The 26,092-nt window shown below is 42.4% G+C and overlaps 2 protein-coding genes across 2 annotated transcripts in view; one reads left to right on the top strand and one right to left on the bottom strand.

The window, feature by feature from the left end:
• RMC1 (regulator of MON1-CCZ1) overlaps positions 1-26,092 on the top strand; it is a 359,458-nt gene that overhangs the window by 191,135 nt on the left and 142,231 nt on the right. The window lies entirely within an intron of this gene.
• Positions 1-26,092, bottom strand: part of TMEM241 (transmembrane protein 241) — a 101,333-nt gene that overhangs the window by 60,205 nt on the left and 15,036 nt on the right. Inside the window, exons 4-8 of the mRNA XM_063451481.1 lie at positions 24,118-24,199; positions 13,736-13,813; positions 12,162-12,187; positions 11,070-11,121; positions 973-1,021 (exon numbers count right to left, since the gene is read on the bottom strand). Of these exons, the coding sequence (XP_063307551.1) occupies positions 973-1,021; positions 11,070-11,121; positions 12,162-12,187; positions 13,736-13,813; positions 24,118-24,199 (287 nt within the window). The remainder of the gene's footprint in view (positions 1-972; positions 1,022-11,069; positions 11,122-12,161; positions 12,188-13,735; positions 13,814-24,117; positions 24,200-26,092) is intronic.

Raw genomic sequence — 26,092 nt, 5'->3', positions numbered from 1 at the left:
TACGAAGTGGATTTATTCCTTTAATACCATTTATCTCCTATTCTTGGTTGAAGCAGTGAAACAAGATTTGGTACATGTATTGATCTTACTATTGATTTTACTACTGCATTCATTGCCCACAATCTGTTCTATCCTCTACTTTGCACTTTATTGCCATATCCTGTATAGCCTGTCTTCTCTCTCTACCCCGTGTCTCCCAGGGCGGTACTATACCATTGTACTACCCAGGTTTTTACTAATTGTACTCTACATGTATGTCGAAGTCACACTAGGAATAAAAAAAACTAAATAAAGCACACAAAAAAAACTTAAAAAAAAAAAAATAATGTAATGTAAGAAAAAAAGTTACGCAACAATTGTATGTTGTAGGAAAATAACACCATCTTGGCTTGTGGAGCCATTCATAAACTACTTGACCTGTGTCTGTTTTAAAAAAATGTTTTATATAGTACTATAATCCCTCAATGTGATTATTTTTAAGAAAGCATGATGCACCATAATCTACCCATTACACGCACCTTTTTAACAACAACAAAAAAAGTGCTTTCAGGGACGACATGCAAATTCAACATCCTGATACATATCACAATGTTTTAAAACAATAAAATAGCAGAAAATATAAATGGTAACCGAGAGAAATTAACCACAGGAAACTGTCATATACACCACATCCTTTGATCAGTCCATTATTATCATGATTCTATAAAATAAAGCTTTTGAAACCCATTGCATGCTCTCAGTCTCCAACCCATGATAAGCAGAGGGGACTAAAGTAGCGAGCACTGTATGGGTCGTATGATATTAACGCAAGGCTAGAATAGGTATAAAAACTGATACAGGGACTTGAAGAATGCAGAGTAGATTGATGAAGCAGTAGCAAAATCAGAGCTTCTGAGAATGTCTGATGGGTTAAACAACCAGGGGCACTAACAGACATAATTGTACAGTAAAAAAAAAAAACTGTGTACTTACCTACACAAGTCAGGTGAATTATGGCCCAAAAATAACCATCAGGATCAAACTGCAAAAAATCAATAAAAAAAGCGCAAATATGTTTATAGTATCAAATCAACAGTTTAGCTACACAATGCAAATTCCGTCAAGAAAGCAATCCTTCTCTTGTCACCAATGAAAAAGGCTTCCAGTACACTATTCCCCGAACATGCTGTGTGTATTCATGCATCAGGAGCGTACAGGCATACAATCAAATATAGACCATTACACATACACATCTATCTATCCATCCATTATAAATACAGACTTCATACATAGTTTGATTTTTTTTTAAAAAATTTTTTTTTCAACTAACATTGTGCATTTTTTTTTTTTTTTTTAATTCTTTATTTTTGTTGTGCACAAAATGAACAAACGGCCTTGGCACGCCACAACAGCGACATCGAGGTAAGTTAGCAATCAGAGGTATTACATGTCATGGCAGTCGATGAACAGGCACATTTTTAAGTATAAGTTTTAACAAAGATTAACGTTTTTAGTTTTCAATGAAGGAGAATTGTACAGATAGTCTTACCATACGTCTCCTCTGCATGAGCACGGTCTCTATACATGTTTAGAATTACAAGCACATTTCTATCAATTAATTATGGGGCTTACGTGTGGACAGAACGATAGGCGTTTAAGTGTTGTATGATTTCAATTCAGATTAGATGGTCTGGCAATACACTCATATCATAGTACAATGTATACTTTGCAGAGCCCCCAGCATAGACATAGGTTAAATAACTTTTCTGGGGTATGTGTAAGGGATTGTCACCGCTAGGTGGCTAGGCACAATGTTGAGCATACACAGGGTGCAGGAGAATTTTCACTCAAAACCTAAGTATAACTTACTAACTCTTCAAACGAACAAGCTAAGTCAACGCTTATACGTTGAAAAAGGCAAAATAAAATATAGCAGTGTCAGATCATGCACAGTTTTGTAGTTACAGAGGCAAGAGTAGATACTTGTTTGGTATCACTATTATGTGTTTAGAGCACAACGTACGTTCTTAGGTGTTCACTTTCTGGTTAGACTTTATAGGTTGTCTTTTAGCTGTACATTTTACTCTAATAATAATAGGTGAGATAGACAGTGGAGCGATAAAACATCAGATTAGGAGGATTGGGCTATACAGTTACGCAGGATTCAACTATCCGTCTTTGTGAACACCCAAGACCATGTTGTTATCGCCTAAGGGCGGTTCAAGTATGGTTGCTGGGTTCGACATAGGCGACATAGAAAAGGATATGAAAGCAAATAATAAACAGAATAAGGAACGTTGTATCATGGTTGCATAGGATATTACGTTATACTGTTTTAGCACACGTTTATATTAAGTAGAGTTCGCATTGGGGCCCGTGATCCCATATACTGCACAACATGGGGCTTGCGGTTCCCACTGCCGAGTCCGGGTCATTCACCCTATGCCAGATGCATGGAAGGTGTTGCTGACATGCTGGTCGTCATGTAGGTCGCCGGTGATATCGTGTGCGTGGGTGTGTGTCCCTCTCTCGCCCATTACGGACTTAGCGTGTAGTGCGCTCTCTGATAAACTGGGAAGTGCCTACCTATTGGTGGAGGGTCTCCGGGTTACCCAAGTAGTCCAGTGACCCTGTGTCGGTCAAGCGCCATGGCATAGACTGTGGCCTGGCGGCATATTTGGCCTATGTGTTAGCATGTAGAGTATGGCAGGACTGGATGTCCTCGGGTGGAGCAATGCCTACTCAGACGGGCAGTAAAGTGTAGGGAGGCAAGGTTGGCGTTACCTTGTCGTGATGCAGCACCTAGGAAAACAAGGGAGGGAGAAAACAAAGGCATAAAAACAAACTTTTGAGTCCCGGTATAGATGTGCAGAGGCCCCATGGTCGGAGCAGCGGAGGTGGTTCGTACGTCCGCGTGAAAGTCAAGGGTGTGGTGAGCCTACAAGTGGCCGCTAAGGCTGGAGACCTCCATGTCCGCTACCGGCTCTGTGACCGTTTGTGGTGAGGAAATGTGGGCCTCAGTGTCAGAGTTTATGTCCCACTCAAGATAGCCTCATATGCTGGGGTGAATCTTTGGTGAATCAATCTGTGTTTGCGGTGTGCTCCAGATTAGTCATCCTCAGGAGGCAGTCAAGGAGTGTTCACGGATCTGGGGTTCTCCGGTCGTCGAGTCGTGTACATCGCGGTAGGGTGAGGAAGTCAGGGCCAATGTGTGCGGTCCGTGAAGCAAGTAAAACAAAGAAACCAAAGAAACCAGGAAGCAACAGTTGGGTGAGAGTCCAGCGGTAAGATGAGCCGATCCCCAGAGTTTCAAGTCTCTGCGGGCAGCTCATGGTGTCGCGAGGATGGGTGGAGGATCCCGTATCCCTCATTTATGTGATAATCGATGCATATGCGTCCGGCGTATTATTCCTGGGCACGAATGTGGTAATTCGTGTCGGGTCCCAGCTGTGAGTTGGGGAGGTATGGTCTTGGGATCCCGCTTGGGCGTGAGGGAGTTGTGGTAGGCCCATGTTTCGCAGGAGATTTGCTGCGTCCTGTGTGTCGTGGACCTGGTGTGATTTTCCCCCATGCTGTACTAGGAGTGTTTGGGAGGGTCGCCAGCGGTAGGGAATATCGTGTCGCCGGAGTAAGGACGTGAAGTGCTGAAGCGACCTGCGCCAGGCTAGGGTGCCTCCGGACAGGTCGGCGTAAAAGGTCAGGTGCATGTTCTCCAGTTGCAGTGGAGTTCTGTCTCGGAGGGCCGCGAGGATCGCCGCTTTGTCTTTCACGCTTCTGAAGGTGACTATGGTGTCCCTTGTGGCTGCAGCTGGGGCCTTGGGAGGTTTGGGAACCCGGAAAGAATCTACGGGTGTGATGTACTTGGCCTGGCCGGGTGGTAGAATGGCAGTCAGGATTCGTTTTAATGTTTGCGGCAGCTCCGTCTCCGGCAGCTCGTCTGGGATCCCTCTGACCTTTAAATTATGCCTCCGCCTGGAGTCCTCTTGGGCATCAAAGCGCCGTTCCATTATTAGGTTCCGCCGTTGGAGATCCTGCACTGCTGTCTGCAGTGAGGATATATGCTGTTGGCTGTCTTGAGAGGAGACCTCCAGTGTCGAAATGCGGCCTGTCAGGCCCTGCAGCTCACCTCTGAGAGCGGTGACGTCTGTGAGTATGTTTTTCTGCAGGTCCGCCAGCAATGTTTTCAAGACCCCGGTGGTTACCAAATCGGAGTCTGTGTCAGCCCTTGGTTTGGTGGGGTTCGGCTTTTGCTTAGGGGCCGAAGCTGGGGGGTAGTCATCCTCCGCATCCCCAGAGCAGTCATCCGAGTAGAAGTCGGAGCAGCCTCCGTGGAGAGCCGCCATGTTGACTTCGCCCGTGCCGCGTGCTTGCCGCCACATGTCTCCAATTGTCAGTCCCGGAGCTGGTCTGTCCGTCGGCGGTTTTTTACTTTTTCGACCCATGATGCTGGGTATGTTCTCTCGTCGGTGTTGTTGTGTTTGGAGGTGAGATTTGTAGTAATTAGAGTCGGTTTTCCCGTTTTTCGCTGGGAGCTCAAGGATTGTGCTTCTGCTTGTCTCGGCAGTCAGGCCCCGCCCATAGTTTGATATTTTAAGGGTCAAATCATGTTTTTAAATTCTGCACGGTATGGCGGTTGACATCTCACTGTGCAATGAAAAGTATATTTCACGACAGACCCTGTGCAGTGGAGGGCCTCTTGATCTCCCACATTTGTAGCTGTACCTTTTGCTTTAAAGGACCACTATAGTCACCCAGTTACCTTCAGTTTAATGAAGTGGTCTGGGTGCCAGGTCCATCTAGGATTAACCCTGCTTGCTGTTAAACATAGCAGTTTCAGAGAAACTGCTATGTTTACATATGGGTTAATCCAGCCTCTAGTGGCTGTCTCATTGACAGCCGCTAGAGGCGCTTCTCACTGTGATTTTCACGGTGAGAAGACGCCAGTGTCTATAGGAAAGCATTGAGAATGCTTTCCTATGGACTGGCTGAATGCGCGCGTGGCTCTTGCCACGCATGCGCATTCAGCCGATGACGTCGGAAGGAGGAGGAGAGTCCCCAGCGCCGAGGGAGCCCGGCGCTGGAGAAAGGCAAGTGTTTAACCCCTTCCTTCCTCCAACTTCAGCCCGGCTGGAGGGGGGCCCATGAGGGTGGAGGCACCCTCAGGGCACTATAGTGCCAGGAAAACGAGTTTGTTTTCCTGGCACTATAGTGGTCCTTTAAGTTTTTCCCTTCTGAGAATCCACCTATCACAGCCAATAAACTGCTTTCTACTTAAAAGGATTCTTTTCCCTCAAAAAAAAACGTAATCTCATGTTTTATTGCTGGAGTGCCTAGGTGAAGTATTACATTAAAGGGACACTATAGTCACCAGAACAACTACAGTTTATTGAATTTGTTCTGGTAAATAGAATCATTACCTTCAGGCTTTTTTCTGTAAACACTGTCTTTTCAGAGAAAATGCAGTGTTTACATTACAGCCTAGTGATAACTTCACTGGCCACTCCTTAGATGGTTGTTAGAGATCCTTCCTGGGTCATGGCTACCTAAAATGCATCCAAACATTCAGTGTCTCTTCCCTCTGCATGCAGACACTTTCCTCATATAGATTCATTGATTCAATTAATCTCTATGAGGAGCTGCTGATTGACCAGGGCTGAGTTTGAATCATGCTGGATCTGCCCCTGATCTGTCTCAGCCAATCTTAAGGAGAAGCATTGTGATTGGATCAGGCTTCCACTTCTGCTGATGACAGCAGGCAGTGGGCAGGTCTAAAGGAAACAGGGACAAAGCAAGCAGCTCCAGACTTGAATACAAGTAAGATTTTACTATATTTAGGGAGGCATGAGGGGGCCAGGGGAGCTAGATGGTAGTTTTAACCCTATAGGGTCAGGATTACAAGTTTATGTTCCTGACCCTATAGTGCACCTTTAAGTATTAAATTGTTTTCAAAATGTTTTTTGATACCATAGATACTCCTCGGCACCCGTCCACACTCTCCTGTCACTGCTCGGTCACTGTAATGAGCAGAAAAGGGAATCATTCAGAACGCTGGGACCAAGTGATAAAATTGGCTTAACACCTTAAAACTTTGCCCAAAGACTCCAGCCCTCAAAACAACTTCATCAAGTTGAGGAAGAAAGTTCTGTTAGTGCTTTATGGTCTTTTACATACTAACATTTCTATTGCTATGAACAACAGGTTCATAGCTATAACATACCCATAAAGTCTACTATCTGATACGGGTTTGAAGTTTGAGCTTTTTTGCCACACAACTTTGGCAGGTACTATAAAAATAAAATAATAATTCGTCCCGTCTGTGAAAGTAATGAAATAATATTGGCTTTAACTTTTGTCAATTTATCTTGCTTCATTTTCAAAACAATGGGGGGGGGGGGGGGGGGGGAGGGGGGGACAATAACTAGGACGGACATAGTTGTAGCTGTGAGATACGACAAATGCAAGTAATTAAATAATTGATCATGTGAATCTTATAATGAACTGTACAGATAGATTTAGTTAGAAAATATTTATTTGACCGCTGGGTGTAAATAATTAGCTTCATGAGTTTTTCGGAATGCCTAATCTTAAGGGATAAAAGAAAGAGCAAATTCTGTGAATTTCTTTGTAAGATCACATGGCTGTGTTTGACCCAGAAGCATTTATAAAATCATTGTTCTCCTACACAGAATACAAAAAATATGATGAAATGTGGTATATAAAATCTATGTATTCAGGTACCCTTTTCCAACTGTTTTTTTTTTTCTTTGCAGAGCCTTTGAGTACTCTTAATGGATGACCCATGGCTCTGTCCTGGTTATAGTCGTCAAGAGTCATTTAAGTAGAATGGAGGTAGCACAGCCAGATTGGAGATCATTAAGTAGACAGCTTGGGTTGAAGAGATGAGTCAGGCTGGTATAAACAAGTTGTTCAAGAGGTTTCGAGGTAATAGGGAGCATGATTATGGGATGGCAGTTAGATGAAAAAGTGAGGTCAAGAGATAGCTTTTTCAGAATAGGATTGACAAAACATGGAAGACACTAGAAAAGAGAGAGAAAGAGAGAGAGAGATTCAACGGGTGAGTTAAAGATGGCACAAAGCAAGGGGAAAGAGAGCTGATAAGAAAAAGAAACAGTGACGTAACAAAACCTCTGGCTCAGTAACTAGGAAAAAATAGTGAATGGTAAAAGGTCAAGCAAAGCAGATGTCAAGCTGAGAGTGAGAAGAATTAAGTAGGGGGATTTTTTTTCCTTATTTGTAAAATAAAATACATGAAAATCAGACCTTTACTAATTTGAGTTGGTAAAATATTCTACAGTCTACAACCTGAATTGGGGGTTTACGTTCATTATAATATAGTAAATAGTATGTTTAAAACAGACTGTTTATTCTTCTGTATGAAACAAAGATATAGCAACATGGCTGGATTGAGTTCTGTTAAACATGTAATATTAATCATTCAAGGTTTATTAAGTGTTTTTAGCAGGATTATTGAATGAATGGAAGAATGTCAAAAAACATAATCATAAGAAAAAAAAAAAAAAAAGGTAATTTGCCTGGCTTCCCACAATGAATTCTCAACAGCACTGCATGCTACCTAGATAATTGGTACCTCACAGCTTAATGTGCAAGTAAACAGAAAGACAATATGAGAACCAGACTGAAAAATACAGTCTGGTAGGAAGTTAGAACAGAGTGAGCAAGTGGCAGCTCTTATAACCATTTGATGGAGTTTGTAGGTTATTCAGTCCTCTATTATAGGTTTTGTGTTTTTATACAAACACTGAGATCTGGGAGAGAAAGTATGTTAACTCTGAAATATTCTCTGTATTCAAGGATTCATTTAGTTGAAAATTTGTGGTTTTGACACACGCATGCATTCAATATGAGAATTTTCATGACTTTATTAAATACATCAATTCAACATCCACTGTTATGGAAAAAGCATGCATAAATACGATTATCAATTCTACTATGGGGTAATTTGATTCAGATGTTTCAGTCAATGAAATAACCATTTAGGTGCAAGATTGAGGGGCCGATTCATCTAAAGGAAACTGGTTGAAGCTATCAGAGTCAGGTCTAAAGGTTTGTAAACTGAATCTAGACTAGATGAAGGAGATTTATGAAAACATCAGAAAACTAGAGATAGATACTCTTGAGAATTGAAAAGCGTCAAAAAAAGCAACTGGAAGAAAAAATAAAAAAAAATAAAGATTCTCTGAGCCATGATCAGAGATGATGATGGTAGTTGGAGCAAAGTCATACCACTGTTACACGTACCATGGTAGTTAAACTACAATATCAACATACAATACAATGTAAAATTCTCCAGGAGGGAACAAGAAGGTGGCTAAAAGTCTACTATAACCTAAACATTAATCAAGACTGGTATCCATGTGAAAATAGAAGCAGCAAATCAGAAATCTGATAAAATTTTATTCACCTCACGTTTGCAAAAAAACAAAAAGTACTAGATCACTTCTTGGAAATACCCTGTTGACAGATGAGACAAAGATGGGATTCTCAAAAATAAATATTCAAAATTGTTTAGTAAATTTTTTTTTTGTTTGTTTTTTTACTTCTCAAAAAAAACATTATGTCAAAAATGGGTAAAACACCCAAAGATGCCTTTCCCCATAACCACTACGACAAGTTATACCAGTTGTGCTTAGAGCGTCTATTTAACCCCTTAAGGACCAAACTTCTGGAATAAAAGGGAATTATGACATGTCACACATGTCATGTGTCCTTAAGGGGTTAAAGAAGGAAAGGGTGAGAGCAGCAGAGTACTGAAGTATTTTAAGGTTTATTCTTTATGCTATTCAAGAGGCCAGATAACAAGATATATGTTCCATCTTTATCATCCAAAGTAAATTAACAATTTACATCACAATCCAGGACAGTCACGGCACAGCCAGGTCTGGAGGAGAAAAACAAAGATTGGTGGAGATTTATGTTCTGAAAAGTTGGGAAACATGTAAAGGGTGATGAGTCACTAATTGTGCGCATCCCATCCACTGCACGCCGCAACCTACATAGAGGGGCTGCAGGGACCAGCGGGCGAGGAGCAAGTGCGGAATACCACTGAAGAAATGTGGACCACGCCGGCATCCAGAAAGAGAGCTTGGCATGCCTCTTACTCTACATTGTAGTGGTTATGGTGCAAGGAGTGCCTGGTGCAATCACGTGATAAAATGTGATATCTCACAACTGCCTTATTTAGGAGGGACAGTCCCTATTTTGGTGTCTGAGTGTACACCAGAGCTCCACAGCAAAAATACACATAGTAAGGGGTCTTTAATCTACAATAAATATGTTTAGAAATCAGTCTGTGCAAAGAAGATACATTTTTATTTTACAAATTTAAATTTTAGTTGCAAATATTTCTATAAGTATGTCACCTAAAATTCCACAGAACAGCTCCACCTCAGGCCACACCCCCTTAAATTAAAGTGTCCCTCTTTTTTATATATCCCAACATTTAAAACAAATAAACTGTTTTCGCACTGTTTGACAACTTTCCTGGGTTGCGCCAATGTCACATCAGCTGATGCAGGTGAACACTCACCTTAGTCTTCATCACACACTAAGTCTTGTTTGGTGTTATCATCACTAGGGTTACACCATATCAATAGAATGTATGTTTCTGTGTCAAGACATATACCTATATATGTCGGGTTTTTTTCTACTTTTAAAATTATTGGTCTACAAAAATTCCCACAAACTTTGATGGTAACTTCTGTAGCTAAATCATTTGGTAAGGTTTTTGAACAGTACTAAACCATTTGGAAAGCTTATTAAATCAAGTCATTTAAATTAGCTGTAAAGAGTCATTCATTAAGATAATACATTTTAATGCAGTGCCAATATTTATTCCAGGTTTCTGATGGAGGTACAATGCTTTGATCTACGCCAGTAACAAGGGATGGTGAATGTGGGAGGCAAACAGCAATCTGCAGCTGCCTATAAGCAAATGGTAAAATGCAACAATTCCTATTATTGGAAGCCAGTAGGTAAGCTATAACTGTGATAGAAGATTTCTTTTTTTCTTTTACCAACTGCTATGATTGCCTAGATACTAATCAATCAAATTTGTCAGTACCGAAGTTCATCACTTAAAGGAACAAGTATAACAAATGTTATACTTGTTGAAATGTTATAACAACATTTCAATGGCGGCAGGACTGTGTGAGAGCCGTCATCTTGAGAAGTTAAGGAGTTAAACCATTTTCCAACATATATATATATGTCTATATTATATAAATAATTTCCTTAATTAGTGGCTGCTATTATAAAATAGCAAAAAAAGACGCAAATAGTTGCATCTAAAATATTATGTGCAACACATTAAAAAAATAAAAGTAAGCCGCGCTCTGCATGGAATATATTTCATGGCTCCTTTTAGCAGAAAAAATGCAGTCTTGATTTCAAGGATCTTTATTCAAAGTTAATCTGTAGGAGTACGAGGTACTTTAAAATAGCCATCTGTTGTCAAAATAAATGGGAGTGTTTGGAGATTGACAAGAGAAAGGTGAAATGGCATGCGGGAGGAAGTTCACATAATGAATCCAGTGCTGGCTCCTTTTACAGAGGAAGCGTAGTATGTGTACAGCGGATTGCTGGATTCACCCTTTCACTGCTACAGCCCTAACTAGGCTCTCTCTCAGTAAGGGGGAGATGTTCCAATATATCACACAATGACCAGAATCTGCCCAATCCAATTTCATGGGTAGATTGCTTTGCTTGTTTACGTGTCAATTAGTTCTTAAAAATCAGCTGTAACTAATCATTTAACCCAGGGGTTTTATTACAAACTACTTTATCTCATGTAGGACCTGATTTTGCCAAAACAAGGAGATAGACCGATATTTTGCTGCTACATCCCATCCTTTCCAACCAGTTTAATGTGATTCTCCATAGATGCCAACCTTAAATCCCTGGCTGTGTATTCTGGATCTCAGAGCTAAATCTAAATTGGAGAAAGCTTTTACAATAAAATGAGACTCCCTCTGAACAGAAGACTGGAAAGCACTCTACTAGTACAAAAATAAAAAGCAGTATGTAGTTTGTTTGTTTAGTTCAACACATACCTGAGAATCATGTAACGGAAGGCATCCAGCAGAAAGCAGCAACAATACTATACTGTGTAAACAAAAAGAAGTCATATATCATGTTAACTTGTTACAGGAGAATCTTAACAGTCAGAAGGTACAACGTGGATAGATGTGTCAGATGTTCCGATGCATGCTCTCCCCCCCCCATGTATATTGTTCCATAACAAATGCACATTAAATATGGCACAGGATGTTCGATATAGGTCACGTTATTCTATATAAACCTATACCAATATATATTTTTATATAAGCAGCAAAACACGTTGAGTCCTCTGTTAGATACTCCTGAATCTGCATTCTGCTCTCTGAGATGTCACTAAATATACCGGTTCTAGAGCTTACTACCACGTCCGACACAGTGAAACAACTGCTTTTGTTACAATGCCTTTCTAAATCTGACCTCATTGCATGGTTTTCACTTGGTTGTCCACATTGCTCACCTTTCTGCCATCCCCTCCTCCACTTATTACTTATGCTGGCAATTTATCGGACCCCTCTCTTCAATCACACATTACCACCAGTGGCAATGAATTACCAAACTGTAACTACCAGAGGACCTTTCTGTGTCCACAAAGTTATGGGGAAAGCTCTGCGCTGCTACGGAATGCAATATATAGAAAAAGCTCATTGGCGAATATACAAAGCGTAGAGAGTAAACACCTAATTGGTTATAAAGTTGTTACAATAATATGGTTTAGGGAATGCATGTTTGTCAAAGGTAACAAGACCACTTTAATTAATAGTGCCCTGAAAATACCACACGACCCCCTAATATTTCATCAAGCACCTTGTCTTCTTCGTGGAGCATTTTCAGAGTATCATTGGGGGCAGGTAGCGGAATCATTCCACCTGTTTATAACAATCCCAAATGACAACCTCTGGCAGCTACCGTCATTGCAAATAGCACTGCCAGAAAATTATCAGGATGAGAGAAGGAAAAGGATCCCCTGGAGAATAGAGCTGCCTGGCATGGTTATAGCTACATCCCTGCAACCTCAATCAGAAAGCAGAAGTAAGCAATGACTGATGATATACCTTTAAAATGACATATATTGCTCTGAAAATTACCTTAAAATCCTTGTGTAAGAGTATTGCTGCAAAAAGACAAAACATCATGTTAACGACATATTGTAACAGACTATGAGACACATCTTTGCCAATGCATCATTCCTGACAATGCTTTTTTGGTTAAAATGAGGGGTTTTTTGCCTTGTTTTCACTTTTCTTAAATCAGTACATAAGACAGCATGCTTTATGTATACACTTGGAATGCACTGGTAATCCACTGATCATATAGGTAATGGTTTCTGAAGATCTTTATTAAAATTTGGACGTGACTGGTAAGTACTCAATCCCCAAATGTTCTATCACGCCCACAGAGGAATTAAGAGAAAGGAAAAAAACGTATTATAAATATATTCTCCCCCACAAGAGGTGGTTCCAATCTGAAAATGGTCTGAAACTCTAAATACATTGTTAATTTAGAGAGTGTTGTCTGCAGAGATACTTACAGCCTTTCTCACTTTTGATTTTTGCTGTTGATCCGAAAGAAGGCAAAAACCCAGTATGAAACTCTTCCAATTGTGCAACAAATTGGGAAAAAATCCTTCTTGACCCAGTTAGGTACCTTCTTGGATCAAGAAGTTATTACTCAACTATTTAAAAAAGTTATATTCCTGGATATTATGTTTTTGCAAGTATTAGTCCAATTGCTGTTTAAACATCCGAATAGATTCTAATAAAACCACCTCTGCAGGCAGAGAATTCCACATCATTTTCGTTCTTACTGTAAAAAAAAAAAAAAAAAAACAACCAAAAAACCTTTTCTCTGCCTTAGACTTCACTTGCCCCATTCCTCTACTCTATGATTAGAGCGTGGGGGGCTACCGATTAATAATCATACTCAGAGCTTTTAGGACAAGTACCCAATAAGACAGTATGGGTCAGTATCATCAAACACCAATAGAAGATTTAGGAAAATGTTGCTTTTTCTAATGATTGAAATTCCACTTTCCATGTTTTTGCTCCCTCTTTACCGTTATGGTCACAACTATACAAAAATGATTGTGCATACTCTTTGTATTTCATAAACAGGAGCTTGGACTGAAGGAAGGATTCATTATGTCTCCTTCTCTGATTCTGTTAATCTAAGAGAAGTACATATTGCAGGGGTGAGCAGAGCTGGGGATAGGTCTCAAATGGCTTACATGAATTTGTTTTGAACAGCCCTAAAGATGATGCTTAAATGGGTTTTAAGACAGAACAAAAATACAGAAATGCAACTTTTGTGCCCTTGCCATTTGCTTTTATAACTTTGTTGACAGGTTGAAGACTATGGTGTCAGGTAGAGACATATGTAGCACATAACGTGAGATTTAAATTAAAAAAAAAAAAATATTTGGAATGACCTTCCCGTAAGAGGAAAACACGGATAAGCAATTCTATGAAAAGAAAAATAAATAAATCTATGAATATTTACAAAACAAAGAAGACTGAGGTTTTAAGTAACGCAGGAGAATGATAGACTAGATGGACCAGTAGGACAGTATATGCTGTCATTGAGTCAGGCCAATTATTGGGAAAAGCATTGCATATGTTTACACCAGACAGTTGCAATGGGATGAAGGGGCTTATATTCCTACCTCCTTGAAGAAGACCCTCAGGATTACATAGCTCACCACTTCTGATACATTTTGTAAGGTGAAAAACACAGGCACAGGCTGCAATGGGAGAAAAAACACACACACATCTGTGTATCCCACTCACAACCCACATAGACGTGGTTAGAAAAGCTCAAAAACATGAATATATTAGATTATAATAGAATATATAAACAACAAAATCGTCAATCAGTTCCAGAGACATTTACCTGCTACAACAATGTAATCACAGGCACTCTTATTCCAGAGGAACAGGAGAGCGAGAGAGAGAGAGAGCGAGAGAGAGCGAGAGAGAGCGCGAGAGATATATATATATATATATATATATATATGACGGAAAGAGGACATTAGAAGAGGGAAGGAATGAAGGACTAAAAGAAAGAGGAAAGACAGCAAACAAAAAAGAAAAACTACTCAGTTCTGGATGTACAGAGCGAATTAGAATTAGAATAATTATTCATTTGAAACAAAAGTTGTTTACATTTTGCAGAACACAGTGTCTAAGCAAACATGAGTGATGGTTGGTGCTTTAGCACACACTGCAAATAAATGTAAAACCCATGGTACTGTGCACATGGGCACTAGAAGGGCACAATGGAAAGAATGAGGCCATGTGCTCTTACAGGGACACTATTGGAACAAAAAACAACATTATCTTAATGAAGCATTTTTACTGCTTAGATCATGCCTCAGTCTCACAGCACAATTCTCTGCCACCTAGGAGTTAAATCACTTTATATCTACAAAGTCACACTTTCCTGCAAGTGACTCACACAGCCTTCCTAAACAATTCAAGTAAAGAGAGATCTTCCTTTATTGCACAGAATATTTAATTTCTTATCTTCTGCTCTGTTACTAGCTTGCTAGACATGCAAGAAGTACCAGTGTGTGATTAAAGCTTAATTAACATAGCAGGAGATAAAGACTTCTAAAGTAAGTTAAGATCTGATTGAAAACGAGACCTTTTTTTTCTTGCAGACTGTGTCAGTTACAGCCAAGGAGATGTGACTACAGTCGCATAAACAAAGTAATTTACAGAAATACTATATAGAGTTAGGAATAAAAATCTCTATTCCTAACACTATAGTGCCTCCACACCCCCGTAGCTTTGAAAGGGTAAAACAAAAAAAAACCTCTAAACACTTACCTGGTTCCAGCACAGAGGACACTCTCTGTTATGTCGGTCTCCTTTCTCTCACACATCAGAGTGATCCAAGAAACCTAATGCACATGTGAGACGAGCACATTGTGATCTGGGAACCTTAAGAGCACGTGAGGCGAGCACCATGCACGCATTATGCCTTTCCCATAGGAAAGCATTGACTCAATGCTGTCCTATGCGGTTCTGCAAGACACTGCATGCCCTCAGGTTCAGTGTTAAACTTCATGAAACTACAGGAATTGCCTCGAGTGAATCTTTAAGACAGCCACTAAAGGCAGTCTTAATCCTACAATGTAAACATTGCAGTGTCTCTAAAACTGCATTGCTTTACATTGCAGGATTAAAGGGACAGGGATACTGCACCCAGACCACTTCAATGAGATGAAGTGGAATGGCTGCCTACAGTGAGACTGTACAGGCATGATCTATACACCATTCCTAATTAAGCTGTTGTTTGGATGCCTATAGTATCCCTTTAAGGTATTTTCCCGGCAGGGGAAACCTGGTGTGTAAACCTTGAGTGTATTATAGACCAGTGACATCACCTACATTACACCTCCACTGCACTCTTTAACCCCTTAAGGACCAAACTTCTGGAATAAAAGGGAATCATGACGTGTCAGGCACGTCATGTGTCCTTAAGGGGTTAAACACCTCAACAACCCTAATTCCACAGAAGTGCCAGTTCCTCTTTAAATATTTTCAGGACTTTTTGCAACACATTACATTATCTGAACTTTAACCCCTTAAGGACACATGACATGTGTGACATGTCATGATTTTATTAAAGGACACGGAGGCTCATATTATGCTTATCTCTTTCTTTATTATACCTCAGCAGCAAAGAGAAGGTATAAACATTCATAGAAAAAAAAATTTGAACAGGTTCTCCAAGGGTTAACACAACATTATACCCTTAACCAATAGGAACAGTCCACCTATCTATAACTACTCATGTGACCTTTCCTCTCCCTCTTTCTTTGCTGCTGCCTCAGTTAAGTACCACCTAATTTTAGCTCTCTTCAGGAGAGCTTATGCTTAGATTTGTTAGCTTTGTATTCCCCGTTAGGGATATTTCTGCATGTATATTTATTGTATATATTTCATATGTATGTTATGTTTAATATGTATACAATTTGTATGTAGCCTGGGGATTTTTACTCCCCTCCCGCGGTTTCCCGCCCCCCCCGGCGGTAAACCCCTCCATCCCTCACCTGTTTGGGTAGTTTATTACCCACTCGCACACACATCCTTCTCCCAGGCTACCCGCTTCGGCCGTTGCCCGGCACGGGCATTTTACAATCGTAGAACACTCACGCATGCGCGATGGCGGCCGCACTGCGCGGCGGCCATTTTTAATGACAGAGCTAGCAGGGACTTTGCCGCGCTTTTCCCGACGCCCTCTGCACACCGAGGGGCGGGCGTGAACGCGGATTGGCTACCAGCATTGGCTGGCAGCTTGCTAGTGCTCCCCTGCGGCCATTCTGGAGGGAGCACCCGGTAAGCTGACAGCCTTTGCTTGTACCTTGCCCTGTTAGAGCTCACTGTCCCATCTCTCTAGCTAAGGGGATATCATTACTTCCCTACATAGTGTTAAAGGTGCAATATTGCTATACATACTTTTAGCAAGCTTGTACACACACACACACACTCTGAGTACACTAATCTATCGGATTGTAGGCTTACTGTCCCAAGCGTGCTTTGGGTACTTTGGCTATAATGCAGCACCTCAGAGACCTAGAGGTTTCCACCCCTACAACCCCCAGTAAGAACACCAAACACAGCGTGTCTCCGGCCACACGCCCACTCTCCCCACAGGGAGAGGATGTGGCATCTATGGAGCAGTTGAACTCGGAGGAGTTCCACTCGCTCCTGGATGCCACCATGACCAAATCGGTCACCCAAGCCATCTACATGGCAATGGGAGCAATGTCAGAGAACCTGACCCAATCTATCAGTAACGCCATCCTGGCGTCTACCCACAACCTTAGCGGCCTCTGCCCCAAGGCCCAAGATGATAAGCCTGCATCCCTCAGCGGCCGCAAGGCTACAGAAAAGACCCACCACGTGGGCAAACAAACCTCTAAAAATAGCATGACGGACAGGTTGCGCCCTGTCACTAACGAGGACGTGGGGCCCCCACGTAAACGAGCCACCCGCCGGGCAAAAACGGTGAGGGCATGGAAATGGGCAAAACCCAAACAGAGATGTCCGACTCTGATTCGGACCAGGAGGAGGTAATGAGCGAGTCCGAGGAAATCGGCTCTTTTGACTCGGAGAACTCTTCTCCGGAGCGCAGCTTGGCAATCAAACCAACCAGCAAGGGTAAAGTGGCCACGGATGATTCCATCATCCTAGACCCGCAGGGTGAGCCCCTATTTAACCCAGACAACCTACAACACCCTAGGTCTACAGACTGGTTCCCAGCCGACCATGTGGCCCAATATATAGCGGCCAGGATCAGGAAACCCCTGGATAAGACAACCAGGAATAAACTTAGGGCAGAATGCCCACGCCCAACGGTCCCCGATATGGCCTGTGCCACACCGGAGGTGGACCCTAAAATTGCCCAGTTTCTGGGAAAAGCTGTCTGGAAAGCCAAAAAAGGGCTGGACTACCCCCTACGCCACTGCCAGGACAAGGTGCTTGACTCTTTGGGCCCCAGCGCAAAATTATTTGACTTGGTCGAAGCGACACTCTCAGGTGGCGCACCGCTAGATCCCTTAGAGATCCGAGAGGGCACAGCGCTCTATTTGCCTCATCGGCAACTCTAATGTTGCGCTGAGTACTGAGAGGCGGAAAACAATTCTCATGAAAATAGACCCTAAGCTGGTCAACATGGCCATAACCGAGCCTGGACCCCAGGCAAAAGGTCTCCTTTTCGGAGACAATTTTGTAAAACAGCTGGGCAATTACATGAGCACATTTACAGCCCTGGATAAGGCGCAAACAAACCTGAAACGGGTGTTCTCCCCAAAGGTTTTTGGGGGGGCTGGCAGATACCGGGGCCGCCTGTCCAGCCGCCCATCACGGGGCTCCCACCGGGGCTACCGAGGCCCCACTACACCAAGGTTCCCACAGCCGGAGACCAGAACCACCGCACCTTTCTTCCCGGTCAGGGGCAGATCATGGCAGCCCAGAGGACACAGGGGTTCCACATACGGCCGACGACCTTATGGTAAGTGCTTCCCCCTTCTCCCTTTCTCGTACCTCACACGTGGGAGGAAGACTTTCCAAATTTATCGGGGCATGGCACAGACTCACATCCGATGCCTGGATTCTCAACACAGTTGCAGGGTACCACATAGAATTTGTAAAAGACCCAATCCAATCCGCAATGCCACGGCAGATGGTGTTCACCCCACAGGACAGAGGACTCGTGTCAAGGGAAATCGGAGAACTGGCGGAGAAAGGAGCGATCTACCAGGTTGCACCTCACTCCCCAGGTTTCCTGAGCAACCTGTTCCTGGTTCCCAAGAAAGGCGGTGGGGTAAGACCAGTGATCAACTTACGCCTGCTCAATGCATTTGTACGAGATCACCACTTCAAAATGGAAGGGATTCATTGCCTACGAGACCTTCTCAGGCTGGGGGATTGGATGGTCAAACTAGACCTCCAAGATGCATATCTCACCATCCCCATTGCAAAGGAATGTCAACATCTCCTTCAATTTCGTTGGGACACTCAGATGTGGAGGTTCCAGTGCCTACCGTTTGGCCTATCATCAGCACCGTGGTGCTTTACAAAACTGTTGAAACCAGTGGTTGCGCTGCTGCGCAGCAGAGGGGTACGCATGATCATATATCTGGACGATATGCTGATCAAGGCGCAAGACGCCCTATTACTGCAACAACATTTATCTTGGGCAATAACACTCTTACAAAACCTGGGATTTCTAATCAACTGGGAGAAGTCGGTACTAGTCCCCTCCCAGTCCCTAGAATTCCTAGGATTCGAGATAGGGGCGGTCTTAGGGACCCTAAGCTTACCACCCACAAAGATCAAAATAATCAAGAAGGAGATCCGCAGAACACTGGCTCGTCCAACACTCACTGTCAGACAACTAGCCAGAATAATTGGACTCCTCTCCGCTTCCATACAAGCGATCTTCCCGGGACCCCTGCACTACAGGGCCCTGCAGAGACTAAAAGCCGCACAGCTACACTCAAATCACTCCTACTCGGACTCTGTGCCACTCGATCACACAGCCAAGGAGGAGCTCAAGTGGTGGCTACAACACATGGAAGCGTGGAACGGCAGAGCAATCTTCGGCAGCAACCCAGATTGCGTAATAGAATCAGATGCCAGCACACGGGGCTGGGGAGCGCGCTGTGGGCATACCTCCACAGGCGGAAGATGGTCCCAATCAGAGAGGACACTGCATATCAACAGCCTAGAACTTATGGCAGGATCATTCGCGCTAAAGAGTCTCTTGGGCCCCGAGACGCACTGCTCCATCATCTTGAGGATGGACAATGTATCAGCAGTACAGTACATCAACCGCCTCGGCGGCACCAGGTCCAAAATCCTAGCAGATCTAGCCACAGAATTTTGGCAATTTTGCTTGGAACGCAACATAACAGTACGGGCCGAATACATCCCGGGACTTTCAAATACCGTAGCAGATTGTAACAGACACCTACGGGATACCAGCGATTGGCGCCTGAACCGAGAGACGTTCCTATTACTACAAACACTATGGGGTCCAATGTATATAGACCGGTTTGCGTCACGGTTGAATACACAACTCCCAGAGTTCTTCAGCTGGAGACCGGATCCAGACACATTAGCTACGGACGCATTCCTACAACCATGGCTGAACAAACGACTATACGCGTTCCCTCCGTTCGCTCTGCTGGCACGAACACTAGTACACCTCGACCGCGCACGGACATCCCTAGTCCTCATGCCATTCTGGACAGCACAGCCTTGGTTCCCTTCACTCATGGAGATGTCCATAGATCTTCCCAGAATGCTCCCCGAGAGCCCGCGTCTCCTTGTGGACCCCGATGGGAACCCACACCACCCTCTGATGACGCAGGGACAACTCAGGTTGTTGGCGTGGCTTCTTTCCGGGGACCCTGGGTCGTGCCAAATGTTCCGCAAACAACTCTCGAACTTCTGGCGGGAGCCTGGGCTCCTGGAACACGGAGATCCTACACTAAAGCTTGGAACATCTGGAGTGGTTGGTGCATGGAACAACACGTGGATCCCGTATGTGCCTCTGTGAACCACCTGTTACGTTTTCTTACACACCTATACGACCAAGGACTAGCATACCGAACTATCAATGTATACAGGTCAGCGATCTCCGCTGGACACAAGGGTATAGAAGGATTCCCAGCGGGTAAACACCTGCTGGTGTGCAGACTCTTACGTGGAGTTCGAATGGCAAGACCACCACAACCCCGATATAGTACAGTATGGGACGTGAATCTGGTCTTAAACCTTTTGGAACAATGGCCACAGAACTCTGATCTCACGCTGAAACAATTATCAGCGAAACTGGCCATGCTCTTATGCCTAATATCCTGCAAAAGAGTCTCAGATGTCTGGGCATTGGACGTCGACGCACGCACGTTCACTCCAACGGGAGTGACTTTCAACATTTCCAGACGTACTAAATCAGCGACATCATCAGTATCGTACCCAGCATTCCCTCACAACACAAACCTATGTCCAATAGCCTGCCTCAAGGAATATGAGACGCGGACACAGGCATTTCGAAACTCTAGACATCATGAATTATTCCTGGCTATCAATTCACCACACCAGCCAGTATCTTCAATAACGATAGCCCGATGGGTGAAGTGGATAATGACTTCCGCAAATATAGATACATCTGTATACGGAGCGCACTCCACTAGAGGAGCTATGGCATCTAAAGTATTCAACTTGGGACGCAGGTTGGAAGACCTGTTACGGACGGCAGATTGGTCTCGTGAATCCACCTTTAAGGAATATTATTTTCACCCTACAGACCACGTATCATCGACAGTCATTGCACAGCTTTGAACTAGCATAATATGAGCCTCCGTGTCCTTTAATAAAATTACCAGATTTTACTAATTACATGACGTAAAGTCATGATTTTATAAGGGACACGGAGGCGAATATTGGCCCACCCGGTAAGTATCTCAGGCCTATATCGGCGAAAGAAGAGTGGAATTCCCACCCAATAAACCGTAGAATAAGGGTCATCATGGTGTTTTTTGTCTAGATTTAATTTGATTATATAGGATAAGATTGATTACAACGACAACAGATACAATATACTAGTGAGTCTGTAGAAAATAATGCATATAGTAAGATGTAGTCACTACCACTGTGACAAACAGTTCCTAAGACCATATTTTACCACTTTTTTCTCTATCCCATTACAGCTTAATTCACAATACTCGACGCCCTGGATGACCAGTTGTCACCGCAGTTCACGCGGATAAGTTCTACAAGTTCGGGATATGGGAAAGTTCAACACAACGGATAGAATGTTCCAGTGTTTTCTCAAGTTATAAAGATACAGCTTCGGCATGACCAAAGAAAGAGGGAGAGGAAAGGTCACATGAGTAGTTATAGATAGGTGGACTGTTCCTATTGGTTAAGGGTATAATGTTGTGTTAACCCTTGGAGAACCTGTTCAAAAACATTTTCTATGAATGTTTATACCTTCTCTTTGCTGCTGAGGTATAATAAAGAAAGAGATAAGCATAATATTCGCCTCTGTGTCCTTCATAAAATCATGACTTTACATCATGTAATTAGTAAAATCTGGTAATTCCCTTTTATTCCCCTTAAGGGGTTAAGGAACACTCAGGGCAGTTTGATTAAGTAGTTATGGTGCCAGGAGGTCGCCAGGCACGTTCTTACCTGAAGGGGTCAAACCATTCTCCAACGGTTTAACCCCATGCCACCAGCACTGGATCTCCAATTTCCCCAGCAGCATCCGGCTTCTGAAATGAACTTTCAGGAACCACAGAGTCCCGCTGGGCAGGAGTGCTGCTGATTGGCCAGAGTGGTCAGCTGACGCTCTAAGTCAATAAGTAGCTCCCCTATCATAAGAAAGGCTCCATCTAAGAAAACGCCAGGCAACCTCCTGGCAGCATAACAACTTCAGTGATGTTGTTATGGTGTACAGAGTGTTTCTTTAAAGTGTTACGAGTAACTAGATTTCTATTTGACTATGAAATCATTTAGCGAGTTTTCTTTATGAAACACAGTGAGAGCTCAGTCTGGGAGATGTCTATTGTAAGTAAGCTCTATTACAGCAATAATAATGACAGTTATTATTTACTAAAATTTACATTTTATTTTTTTGATTAATGCTCTATTGCCAGTTCAGAATTTCACTTGGGGACGCCTATAAAAATGCATAATTTGGGGCAATGTTAATTAACAAAGTATTAAATCATGACTGGGCAATCCTATTTGAATGCCTTGATGGGAAATAAGATATAAAGACATTTCCAGATGAGCTTACATGTATAGTTTTTGTAGGAAGAAAAAAACCCCAAAACAAAACAAAAAGGACAGCTGCTCTTACTGCTACATTTGGCAAAGGGAAGGATTATTTGCAGAGAGATGTTATCAGAATAAATTGATCACAGTCGGGACTTTCATGTACTGTTAAAAAAGTACAACTGGCTTGCATGTGATTCAGGCCATTCCCAGAAGCCCATTCCCAATATTTTTGGCAAACAAAGGATTTCAGGCTATAAATGGTGAGCCGAGATGACAGATTTTCACACAGAAACAAAAGCTAATTTCCCCTTCTCTGTATAAACAGAGCAATGGTTCTTACACAGCTTTCAAACAGCAGAAATGCTTGCGATAAAAATACAGATCTCTCAGCACTTCACAAACAACTCCGTATTTCAAGTACTCCCTGTATTTTTTTTTTCCTTTCGTGACAGGTCCTATTGTTATAAGGAAAACAGAAACATAAAATAACAAAGACGGGCCCTTCTAGGTCCAAAATAACTGAATAGTTAGACTTTCACTGTGTTTTTTATTATTTTCTTTAAAGAAGCACTTTCACATATTCGTTTTTACTGCAAACAAATCTTTATGAAAAAGCAAAATATAAAAGTATACCGAGATAACCAAATCTTCAGTATTTTAACGAAGGAATCGAACTGATACATTAGTTATTATTGGCCTTTATAAAACGCCAACATATTCCACAGTGCTTTCAAATTTTAACACATGACATAACAGAAAAGAAAATAATAAGAATAAATAACATTTGCAAGTGTTAAAGAAACACTTATAGTGGTTATGGTTGCAGGGGTGCCCTGGCACCCTCACTGAGTCAGTAGTCAAACATTAAAATCGGTTTGACAATGTACTTGTGCTCTGACAGGAGCTGGAACACTTTACATGCCTTTATTGTGGACACATTCTGGTTACCTGATTGCTATACAATAAAATCTCCACTGCTCAATCTGCAGGAGCTGGAAAATGGTGATGCTCACCAAGGTGGTACCATGTAGGAGGGCATGTCACCTTAAAGGGACACTAAAGTCAGCAGAACTACTATAGCTTACTGTAGTGGTTCTGGTATTTACAGCCTGGCCCTGCAGGCTCAGCCATATAAACACAGTTTTTACATTGGTGCCTTGTAACACCTCCAGTGGCAGTCACTCAGTCAGCCACTAGAGGTGCTTCCCACCTTTTTGCAGCACTGGTGTTCATCGCCTCCACGCAGAGCATTCCCCATAGAGATGCATTGATTCATGAGGAGATGCTGATTGGCACAGTGTGGCGTTTTGCAGGGCATGTGCAATAGCTTCCCAACAGGGAGATTGTCAAGATCGGACTAGTAGAAAAGGTCATTTAATCACTTTTCAGAGTGATCCGAGGGGGGCTGGAGAGTCAAGCAGTTAGTTTAACACTATAATATCAGGAATACATGACTGTATTCCTGACACTATAGTGTTCCTTTAAGATTTTGCAGAAAAATAAAGAATTAAAAAAAAAAAAAATACAAAGAACTTACAATTGGCCGTGCTGCTCTAAGGCTCAAAACATGTAACTTTTTGAGTGCTAGAAGCATTACTGACAATGTAGAAATTGAGTGAATATTCTGTAGTCACACCACCTGTTGAGGCCAGCACCAGCATGTGGTTTAATTACATTATTATAATTAGCACTTTATTCATGAAGCACCAACATTTTTCACAGCAATAAATGATGGATCACATACCAGTCTTGACAAAGCTCTGGAACCTGCATAAATGTTTCCCACAAAAAGTGCAGAAGCTGGGAGCCATGATATAACTTCTGACCTAAAAAAAAAAAAATCCATAAAAGAGGGAGAATTAAGAGATTCAGTTAAACGCCAGCTTTTCTTACATCAGATTGTTAGTTCGAGTTGTAATAGTTTTGGCGCAAACATTGCTGCCGTCTTTTACAGGCACGATTGCGGAGATATTTTTTTTTATATAACAAGTGTATAGGGAGAAAAACATTACTAAGGTACGAGAAATGCATAAAAGGATTTCTGTTGCTAAGGAGCTTGCTTTCACTAATGTGAAAACCTGTTGTCAGGTCTTCCAAATTAGGCATGAATTTAATAATCTCGACTGGAGATTCACAGCCATAAACATTCATGTAAACAGGGCCTGGCGGCCGTTTAAGCACTGTAATATTAGAAAGCTTTGTTCTCAACCGCGCCAGTAACAAGCCCTGCGTTTTGGCGGTAAATTCCGATAGTCTGGACAATGTCAAATACAATAGAATTTAGTCTACTAGTCATTTTAGTACGTTGATCTCTACATGGATGGATGGACGGACGGAAAGATGAATGGATAAATAGAATTACATTTTTTTCTCCAAGAGATAAAAAAAGGGTGTAAATTAATGTACATTACAAATCGTATAATGAAAAGCAACTTTACAAAGGCATCCATCAATCAACACCTAGAAGAACAAATTATCTGTGCGTCACCCAACCATTGAGGGAGTAGCTTCCATAACAGCGAATGCTAAACCCACGCCCTTATGTGGTATTTTAACCTTCTAAGCTTGATAGGATTAAACTGAGCGTCTGAATGGATTTATAAAGGTGGAAGTCTTGTTTTGACTTTATAAGGTGTAGAGAACTTCATGCATGCAGTGGATTGAATAAACACAGTCACCTACTTGTTAAACCCCAAGTTTCATCAATGGACATAAGACGCCAATACTCTGGGGAGTGGGGTGCTTTTAGACTGAACTTGGTTTTGAGTATTTGTTTAAAGGGATCCCCCAACCACCATAACAAAATATGCTCTCTGAAAGGTTTTGGAGCAAGGCAGAATTTTTCTCTGACTACCTGTAAATAGTGCCTAACTGCACCTTTAAACCCCTGCCCTTTCCCCCCATCCTAATAAAAAAGATCACTTGTGAGCATTCATGTTTCCATTTGTCCATCCAAATGTATGCACTGTCCTGACAATTGTACTTGAGCTGTTGGCTACCTACAGTATAAAGCTGGCACCTTAACTAGAACTCTCAGAACTGTGATAAAAGGCTATGAGAGCATCCTGTTTGGCTCAGTCAGTTCCTAGCCTGGGACCTTACAGCAAATGTAGGAAGTAGGAACCTCAAATGTACCCAATTTGTTATTTATTTTCTTAGAATATATACTTTCATGTATTATCTATATAATGCCTACATATGGATCTCTAGCCCGTATTGCCCCTTAGCTCACAATTCCTTTGACCTTTAAAGCATCAGATGAAGCTGTAGACAGAGGAGTGCGTTTTACACATTGTCAATGGCTTCCCTAATAGGGGGCAACTTTGCATTAAACTGCTGCTGTCCCTGGGACACAGGGAGTACCGTATATACTCGAGTATAAGCCGAGTTTTTCAGCACATTTTTTGTGCTGAAAAACCCCAACTCGTCTTATACTCGAGTCACTGTCTGTATTATGGCAATTTACATTGCCATAATACAGACAGGGGGCTGGCAGCGAGCGCTTACCTCTCCTGCAGCTCCTGTCAGCTCCCTTCTCCTCTGCGCCGGTCCGTTCAGCACCTCAGCTGTCAGCTCCCAGTGTAAGTCTCACGAGAGCCGCGGGGTCATAGTGCAAGACTTACAGTATGAGCTGACAGAGGAGCTGACCGGACCGGCGCGGAGGAGAAGGGAGCTGACAGGAGCTGCAGGAGAGGTAAGCGCTCCCTGCCAGCCCCTCT

This window comes from Pelobates fuscus, chromosome 4, assembly GCF_036172605.1.
Source record: "Pelobates fuscus isolate aPelFus1 chromosome 4, aPelFus1.pri, whole genome shotgun sequence".
Taxonomy (NCBI): Eukaryota; Metazoa; Chordata; class Amphibia; order Anura; family Pelobatidae; genus Pelobates; species Pelobates fuscus.
Note: the sequence above shows the minus strand (reverse complement) of the source record. Positions and strands in the feature narration are given on the sequence as shown.